The sequence below is a fragment of the Thalia democratica genome, chromosome 6 (assembly GCF_965202585.1).
Source record: "Thalia democratica chromosome 6, ktThaDemo2.hap1.1, whole genome shotgun sequence".
Taxonomy (NCBI): domain Eukaryota; kingdom Metazoa; phylum Chordata; class Thaliacea; order Salpida; family Salpidae; genus Thalia; species Thalia democratica.
Genome location: NC_139170.1, coordinates 33799286 through 33809668, shown reverse-complemented (window position 1 = coordinate 33809668; position 10383 = coordinate 33799286). Strand labels below are relative to the sequence as shown.

General features: G+C 25.7%; 1 protein-coding gene across 1 annotated transcript; it reads left to right on the top strand.

The window, feature by feature from the left end:
* Positions 1-3944: 3944 nt before the first annotated feature.
* On the top strand, positions 3945-7168 carry LOC145839004 (microfibril-associated glycoprotein 4-like). The gene is made up of 9 exons (XM_082946618.1): positions 3945-4137; positions 4502-4585; positions 4840-5031; positions 5371-5504; positions 5760-5862; positions 6300-6396; positions 6516-6586; positions 6744-6815; positions 7002-7168. Exons 1-9 carry the CDS (start codon positions 3945-3947, stop codon positions 7166-7168), a joined length of 1113 nt encoding a protein of 370 aa, XP_082802744.1.
* Positions 7169-10383: the final 3215 nt, after the last annotated feature.

Below are 10383 nucleotides of genomic sequence, written 5' to 3'. Positions count from 1 at the left end.
CAACTTATCAATTTATTAAGGTATTAAACATATAAAAACTAAATTTCTGTAAAATTGATAATATTAAGCAAAAAATTTTGAGCCAAAAATGTAAGATAGCAGCAAACTTAATATTAAACAATCTTATAGAATTTAACATAATGTTAAACTTAGATTAATTTTTGTATTAGTATTAACCTTTAAGATTGTATGATGTTATTCTTGTAAGAACTTAAATTTGTTTCATCTAGGAAGTTGTTTATGTTAGTCATGGGAATGTTGAGAAATGGTACTTCTTAGTTAATGTTTCTAAAAAGTAATTTTAAATTAAATAAGACCAGTATGTTATATAATAACAAAACAACAAACTTAACTTATTTAATGAGAAATTTTTAAAGCATTGTCTAGCAGGGCTACCGGAAATAGAAAGATCTCGACACTAAACATCTAAACAGAGTATGTTTTTTATATAACTTCAAGTTTCACTTTCAAGCGAATTTTGTTAATCAAAAGCATTAACTGTTGCAATTCTAGTCTTATTAAAAATTAACAACTAAACATGTCTGAGTTTCTATTTGTTGATTTTTTTTTAGTTTGAACTGTTCTACTCGTATAATTTTGTTACTTAATTAATTTTAGCTCTAGTTTTTTTTTTATAAATCTTTAATTCGAGCTTTTCTTTATTGTAAATGGATTAATTATTTAAAATGTTTGTTCCGTTTTAGCTTTATTATAGCTTAAATTTAAGACTGTGAGGTATTGTTTGACGCGATGACTAGGCAATTTTAGTTCGAGGCCTTTTTGTAAACTCCAAGTCCTAAGATCAATATTTTTTGAGCATTACTGCATTACCTTCTTTTTTGCTCGTAATAAATGAACTTTAAATTCTTAAAATTGGAGAATATTAAGACCAAAATTGTTGAAATTAAACAATGTTGCTCGTTTTATAATTTTGAATTTATTTTTTATAATAAACATATCCAAAAAATAACATTAATTTATACTAACTATTTGCAAAAATACAGCTGCCCATAGACAAAATTTTGTAAAAAATGTGTTTTGTTTTACAAAAAGCTACCAACAAATGTGATTACTATGGGTATGACAATTCTTACTATGAATATCTAAAATAAAAAAACTACAGTAATTAAGAACACTAAATTAATTTCAGCATATGGAAAAGTGCTTAATTTCAATTAAGAAAACATAAATAGTTTGCTTTAAATTTGTTCCATCCAACAGTTTCTAAACTATAACTAACCAAACAGTATTTTATCAGCTATTGTTGTACTTCGAGCGTGAACTTAGCTTGAGAGCGTTTTTTTAAATTTTATAAAAATGTCCAACTTAAATTTTTATTTAATTTTAGAGAACGGTCCTTTGTCTTTAATTTTAAAAAAATCCATTGAATTGGGGTTTTAATTTTTGAGTGAAGCCCATTTAAAATTCTTGTGTTTTTTTCCATTTTTTTATCTATAGCCTTTTCTCCAAAAACAATATTTTTTTTTCAATTTTTTTTTAAATTTTATTTTTAATACGATAAGTCTGAATAAACTTTTTAGAAAAATTCCAATTTTGCACGATTTTCGTTTTTCAGATATACAACTTTTTATGCAAAAAAAAAATTAGTAATTTTTTTTTTTTGAAAGATTTATATAGTTTTGTCTATGATGATGTGATTTTCTTTTTTTAGTTTATTATTGCTTTTAAAATATATGACCCATACAAGTTTTACCTAAATTTTTAGCAACGCTATTTGAGGGATTTTTGCTCAAGTGCTAGGAGTTTAGGTACTACTTTTATTGTAATAAATCTACATTGTACATATCTTACTACGTTCCATTTAAAAAGTATGCATCATAACCTTAAAAAACCAATACTTTTGTTTAAATATAAAACATCAAATTTCTGATTAAGTCTATCTCTATGTTTATAAAAGTTAAAATCGAATAAACTTTACACATAAGTTTCTTAGTTACTTTTAAAACTCCATTACAATGACTGTATTTACCAGAATTAGCGAATGATAACAGTTTTTAGGCCATTTGAGCACTGAAGTTTATAAAATTTTGATTTTTTGTTTATTTAAATTTTCCACACTCGAGGTAATAAACTTTTTAGTTGTAGCAAGCTACATTAGTAAGTTATTTAAATATCCGCAGGCCCTAATCATAGTTTAAGGTTTTAACTCTTCATAATAGATCCCGAAATATCCAGTCTAAGATTTAAACAATACTTTAATTCTGCCTAAGCACATTTTATTTTACTGTATATTTCAAACATCAGAATACCTGAAGTAAGTTTCAAAACTTCGTTTCGCTAACCGCAGTTTGTTAAACTCTATGAGAGATTGAAGTATTTTTTTCTAAAACTATATTAATTTAGTATTTCTTATATAAGCATGTAACGAACAAAACCTTAAGAAGTGAAAAATAAATTATATATAAATATTTAAACCTAAAATCCTAAAATTACTTCGAAATTTAAAACATTTAGAAACAACAATTTTTTTTTGATTTAGACGTAAATTTATATTGCAATAACTTTACTAATGAGTTAAAATGAACAGTTTTACCTGAAAACTTTTTTATTAATACTTTTTAGAATAAATTTAGCATTAAAAGTAAATTTCTTTAAAGTTATCAGTTCATATTTTTTTTTTTTTTTTAATTATAATTTTCAGTAACAAAAGTCAGCCAAGTAACATTTTAAAATGGCTGAGTTGTAAGTAAGCTAAGTTATAAAAGTATATAATTAGTTTTTTATTTCTTTAACATAACAATATTTTCATAGACCATGTTTTTCTTTTAACATTTTACATGGCAAAAAAAGATTTAAATAGATTATTTACACTAAAAAATAAAATTAATCTAGAAATAATAAGGAATAATAACAGAAATAATCGTAATCTAGATTGTAAACTTTAAAAAACTTTAATTTACTCTTTTCAAACCTTACTTTTGGATTAAAAAGATTGTTTACTTACTTGATCCAAAAATTAAATTTCAACTATTCGTTGAATGCGTTTTTTAATCCTAGCATGATTAATTTAGTTCTAAAATTAGCCTAAATTATTTTAAGTAAAACTAAACAGTTAATAAAGTAGCTTTTTAGTGTTTGTAATTATTACTTAAAACTTATAACTATTTAGGGTACGTATAAATAACTAAGCAAAAAAAAAAAGGATAGAAAACACAAAAAAACAAAAATGATTTTTACATATTTGTTGTAGTTATAAAAGTCTATTTGTAATTCTCTTTTGATTATGTGGTGTTTTAAAACTAAGAACAGTTTTTTTTTTTCATATCTTTTATAAACAAAAGAAACGTTTTCGTTTAAAACTTTATAACAATATGTTAATGAAAACTATTAGAATATTAAAACTTTTATTTGAAATCGTAAAAAAGAAAAATATAATAAATTTTTTATTTGTAATTTAGCATAAAAAACAACACTTTATGTTAAAATTGTTGTCATTATCTAGTAAAATGTTTAATATATTTAGTACAGTAAAACTGATTAAAATAGTTTTCTTAAGTATAAAATTACTCGTTATTAATACTAGTTAACAGCTTGTTGTGAACTAAAGACTAAGTCTTTTAAATAAAGTTACAGCTTATTAGTATAAAGTATCAAACTTGTTAATAATTTTTAGAATATTTAATTTCTTAAACATTTTCACTTCGATGTTCACAGGTTTTTAACTTCGGGTTATTTCGTATTTTACTACTTTTGATCAGTTAAAATAACTTTTACTAATTAAATAAAAATTTTCTTTCTGTCTCTAAAATTTTCTCTTATCTACTGTACTTTTAAGATAAATTGCATGTAAAAACGGAAAAAGGTTAGTTTTCTTAAAGCTTTAGTAAATAAAGAATTTTTTGTCCATAGTTTTTTGAATGTGTTTTATATAAATTTATGTACTATAAAACAGACATAGCATAAAAATTTAGGACATTTAAACAATGTACTTAATTATATTACTTATCTCTGTTCTACTACCGTATTCAAAGTGCAACCTACATTTTTCTAATCAATGTCAACTGCGGTACACTGTTAACTGTGACGACGAAAGTTTTACTAACGGTTCCCATGGTAACTTGGCTCAATTGCAAGATAGGGGTAACACCGTGGACTTTGCTCATAATGGGCTGCAAGGTTTAATTTTACTCATTCCTTAAACCAACTTTTTTTATTTATTTGTAAATAACCTAAAATAATCTTTAAAGCAGGTATTACTAAACTTTAACGTTTTAACGTTTTATATTCTCAAAAATAAACAATTACTGTTTGTAATTTTAAAAAGTTCTCACAAACTGTAAGAGATCAAAATACGTATCACAAAATTTAATATGTAGATATTTTACAGGTTATTTGCTTTAGTGTAAATAAAAGTACTAGATCAAAGAAAAAGGGATTAATCAAATTAAAACTAGACAGCACATTTTCTTACAGTTCTCGATTTACTGATAAATTTTTATTCTTTTTTAACTTTAGTAAATAAACAAGCTACGTTTTACAGTTGATTTGGATATAGGAAGTGTTTTTAGCAACTACACCCAAAACTTGGAGGGAAAGTTTAATGAACTTGAGAAAAACCACGAAAGTTTGAAAGCTGATCATGAAAAATTAAAACAGCTTACGTATACATTTACAGGAGGTTTAATTTTTACTTTTTGTTATGTTCACTAAGTTTTATCTCAAGTATTTTTACAAATCTGCTCAAAAATATGCGTTTAAACTAATAAGTATGTACAGGTCTTGACTATTACAAACTTTGAAAGCTTGTTCAATTTCCATAACTTAATTTAAACAAAGCAATTTCTCATTAACAAACAATAAAAAAAACTCGGTTATTAGGTAAACCATGTGTTGTAGAAGATATCAATGTATCGAATGGAAAATTGATTCTGCCTGTTGGCAGTTTAAGTCCTTACGGCCATGAATTTGTAAAATGCCGCCATGGATTCTTTTTGCTGGAAGAAAGAAAACCTTTTTGTTATGACGGAAAAATGTTAAAACCTCCGAATGCGGAAAACGCCTGTATAAGACGTTAGATTTTTACATAGCTTTTAAAATTCCGTATTTTTCCGCATATAAAACTGTTTAGAAAGAAGAAATTTAGTATTTTATCAAATGAAAAAATGAAATCAGAACTAATTTAAAGTTTAGAAATAAGTAAGCTTCTTTTATGTAACTAAAAAAATGAGAAAAATCGATCAAATAAAATCCTTAAATCGAAATATTTTTCATGCTTATTAATCTGGGAAAACAGTTTGAGTCCATTTTAATTTCAGCTGGTATAAAAACAAAATATTTTGTACTACTTTTAGTATTAATTGTAAGTTTAAAATATGCGTAGTGGTGTTAATAAAAAATAACAACTTTCAGCACGTGACTGTGGCGATATAAGAAAGCTAAATCCAAGTGCACGAGACGGTATGTATGACGTATATCCTTTTGAGAAATTCATTGAAATGATTGAAGTTTTTTGTCATCTTGAACCTGATAACTCAGGCTGGATTGTGAGTTTTTTGTCTAGTCTTCATTTTTTTTACTAAAGTTTTTATAAGTTTTCCGAAATTTTTTAAACTAAAACAAACTTTCTTGTTTTTTGTATTGAACTATTGTTGTTAAAGCTCGTACTTTTTATTTTGACGAAACAAAGAAACAAATTTAAGTTTAAAATACCGTTTCGTCTAAAAATGTAAACTTCTATGAACTTACGTATTTTTTTTAGTTTATAAGCGTTAACGCTGCTAAAAAAGATTATTTCAAAGGTAATACAACAAAGACTGAATGGAAGACTCAGCTTTAATAGAAAATGGTGGGCATATAAGAACGGTTTTGGGGTTATGCGCCCAAGAAGTAATTATTGGCTCGGTTAGTTTTCGAAAATAAAAATATTTAAATTAAGTTAATTTCTAAGTAATAATGTTTACTATACCAGCTCATAATAGTTAAATGTATACTGTTATTACTTGAATAGAAAAACGTTTTTTAATAACAGTGTGTTTAGACTAAACTAACTTTCTTTGAAAACAAGTTCTTTAAACTATAATTAGCTGAAATTATATGAACTAGCAAAGTTTATGGACAATTAAAGCTTAGAAAAGTATAAGGTGTATATAACTAGGATATCACAAATATAAGTCATAGATGCTAATAACTAATGAAGTTTATATGTTTATTACCATTTATTGTACCTAAAGAAAAGGTAAGGCCTTATTTTGTACAGTTACTTTCTGACCTTCTTTTTTTACAAACAAAGCTTAAAAAAGCATGTTGCAACATATTTGAAACTAAAAAGTTTAATTCAGGGCTCGAAAATGTACACAAACTGGTTAAGAATGGAAACTACGTACTGAGAGTTGAATTGCGATTTGTTAATGGAGAGAGAACTACTGTGCACTACGAGTTAGTGACTTTTTAAAACAAAATTTTTAACATTAAGAAACTTTAAAATTGCTAGTATACTTGAAACTTGAACATTTTTTAGAAAACAGTTTTAACTTATAACTTAAACTTAATTTCAGTGATTTCTACATCAACAGCGAAGAGGAAAAGTACAGTTTGCATGTGAGCGGGTACCAGGGAAATCCTCGCTGTTATTCTTTTTTAATTTTTACTAACTCAACATTTAAATGTGTTGTTAAGTTTTTTGTTTTCACAAAATACACTTACGTCAGTGTGTATCTAAAAAAATATTTCTAAATTTTAAATGACCTAAGTTAATGTCATTGCAAATAAAAATTATCAAACAGACGACGGGTTGGCAGCCCACAACGGAATGAAGTTCACAACGCTCGATCAAGACAACGACGACATGCCGCACGGTACGTGTTTGTTTTTAAATTTAACGAAGGTGAAACACTGTTTTCAATTGAACTGTTTTCTCAAAGTGAAACGTCAAACTCGTTGACGGCATTTTGAAAAAACGAACAAATTAAAAACGAAGGCTTAAAAAACGGGAGAGAAAAAAAATTGAGAGAATTGAAAAACGAGAGAAGTGTTTTTTGCAGGTAATTGCGCGCGCACTGGAGGCGGTGGCTGGTGGTACCACTCGGAATGCACGAATTCGAACCTGAACGGCAGGTACAGCACGTGCCGCCGAGATGTTGGATACAAATTGTATTGGAATTATGAGTGCATCGTCGCCACGAGGATGAAAATAAAGAGGAAGAGCTAAACGTGTGCACCAGTGATTTGTTCAGCTTGTTTACCATATTCCCTTTTCTGTTGGTGTTTTACTGTTTCTTTTTACTTTAAAAAAACAATGTTTAATATTTTATTCTTAGTTTTAAACAATGTTTAGACTAAAACTAAAAAAAAACTCTTATTTTTAATACTTATTTTTAGTTTTATATTTTTATATCATATTAAAGCTGTTAAAAACAACGCTAAATTGTATGTAGTTTTGTCATTGTGGACTTTATGAATTTATTGTAGCAAAAAATAAAAAAACTGTTTTAATTTGTTTTGAATGTATAAAGTAATTTTTAAACAATTATATTTTAGTTAAAAAGGTTCAAACAAAAACAAAAAGTCTTGTGTCAGTATCTGCAACTGTACTTACAACAACATGTTTTTATACCTATAGCTTAGTTTGAAAATATATGTTTGTATAACAAATATTTATATTTTAATTAACTTTTGTTACTTCTCGAAAGTTTTTGTTGTAGCATGTAAGCTTTTAAATTTCAATTAGTGATCTACAGGATTCACTGTCTGGATCCGGGTCCAGCCGGATATTGCCTTATATAGTACTAATATAGTTTTTAAATAAGAATGTAGTAATGTAAGAAGTTGTTTAAGCATGTGGTGTATGACTCGATAACTAAAAGGTTTTTTCGTACACCAGGTCCTTAGAACAAACTTTTTGACCGCTTTTTTTGTGGTTCAATAAGTTATATATATCCGGATAAGGCTGAATCTAAACTTGTGGATTCAGTAGATCACTTGCATATGTTATCCAGAAATATTTTAGAGTTAAAATATTTGAAACTTAATATTAATATTAGAAATTTTTTATATTAAAGAAAAAAACATAACTAATTTTATAACAAAACGTTCCTTTGAAAAACATAAATAAGCTATGGCGTAAATAACATAACAGTATCAATTCTTTTGAAATATTTGATTGAACTTATTAGTTATTGTAGACTTAAACTGTTTTGTGCTCACACGTTGTTTTAATTCAAATGTGTTTGAAGAAAAACACAAAGTAAACTCTCTAATTGCCTTTTATTGGCATATCGAACCATAGCTGTATCAATAAAAGCATGTTGATTGATTAATTTATAGTAATTTTGCTGCTTCTTTACATTGCAAACTTTTTTTTTAATATTTAGAATTCTAAATTTAAACAATTTTTTTTTATTTCTAAAATTCAGTTTTAGAATACTTTTTCCACCTGTTCTATAATAAGGTTAGGCAGCTTCTGTAGTCGATGAACTCAATATAGCAACGTTTTATACAGAAAAAAGCGAAATTTAATCTAAAAGTAATTTTGCGGGACACTTTACTTTATAAGTAAGGTTTACATGAAAAGTCAATTTCCGAAAATTAAAGTTATTAGAAAATAGGTATGTATTAAGGGCAAACTCAAAAAGTAGTAGGCGTTTGAAAAAATTCTTTTAGGTCTTATTGATAAGTTTATGATTTTAAAACAAAAAAGTAAAAAATATTAAACTAAAATCTTTAAGAAAATAAAAAATTACAACATTTTGTAATTATTCTAGCCATAAATCAAAAGTATTAAACATTTGGCAAGAAAAAATCCCTTAATTAATTAATTGATAAGTTAAAAAAAAATTTTTGTTAAAGAAGAAAATTTTCTGATACATGGTCTTTTAAACATTTAAAAATTATTCTAATTATCCGAATTTGAAAGTTTGTGCACAAATTAAACTTTGAGGACGAAGTGCACCCATACATAAGTTAGATCCAGAGAAAAGTCTACAAATAACGGTAAAAGATAACAAAGTTAAACTATACACCTCAAGTTTATAACAACACACACTGTTTTAAGCATTAAACATTTAAAAATAAATAACTTTAAAATACACAATAAATAATAATACTTAATTTTATAGGATAACTAATTAAAACTGGATCGTAATTAAAAAAATTTGGGTGCGGTTCCGGCCTGATGATAATTTAAAAAAAGTATCAAGTTCTGTCCGGATCCCAAGTTTGTCGATCAGTGAGATGACTATTTTAAAACATTTAAAAAGTATATGTACAGTTTAAAGCTGGATAAACTATACTTTTGCTGAACGTAGTGTAGTACAGAAGAATATTGTTAACCTATTAAAATTTAATACTACTTCAAAGTATCTGAAAAAAATTAACATAAATTAAGTTTCTTGAACTATTATTTTCTTGTTCTTTTATACAAAACTGTTTTGCGTGTCAACAACTTAAATTTTTTTTGTTTATCAAAAATTAAAGGCTAACCGCTATTGAAAATGGTTACTAGATTGGTGACTGCACTCACTTTCATAAAAAAAAAACAAATTGCTGCAGATTTTCCATCATTTTTTAAGTCAGCATACTTTTCACTGGTGAGAATACATCGTACACTGTAAATACATACTTTTTTTCAATTTAGAACATTTTTCATGCAATCAAACAAAAGTTAAAACTTTTAGATACATATAGTTTAGCGTAATTTGTAATTAATAGCAAATGATAGAATATATCTTTCTAGACCCTTATTGACAAACTTTAATAATATTGAATTGAAACCCAATATGTTTTTAAGCATAAAGTTTTTACTTTAGACTTTTAAATAACTTTGAACAAATAACTTAAAACTATCGTTTAGAATTAGATGCATGTTTTATCTAAATGTATGAAAGAAAATTTGAAACCGCTAGGCAAACTAAAATTTAGTTTCTGTCAATTATTAGCCAGTTTAACTTCTAAGTATTTGTATACAATGTTTATAAATTTTCGTTGTTATTTTGCAAAAACTGTGTGATATTTGTTAATTTAAGTTCTAAAGGGTAATTTATTTAGACTATGATCAATCTATAACTAGTGTAAAGTTTACTAAAAAAATTACTTAAAAAAACTTCATTTAAAAGTGAAACTAAAACTTAAAATCTTTTTAAAAACTACTTATTTACATTTATAAGTGTAAATACAGTAGTCTATAAAAAAATGTAATAACATAACTTAATAAGTTAAACAGGTAAATATACATTTTCGATCATTTTTTTACAACAAAGTTATAATTGTTTAACATTTGTTTATTTATATAAAGATATGATTATAGTACAAAAACATTTATCTTTGATAGAAGAAGCTCTTCTATTGCTTACAAAATGTTCTTACCATATAAGCTGTTTCAAAACTTTTTATGGTTTTATTTAAATTATATTTTTTAAAGCATACAAA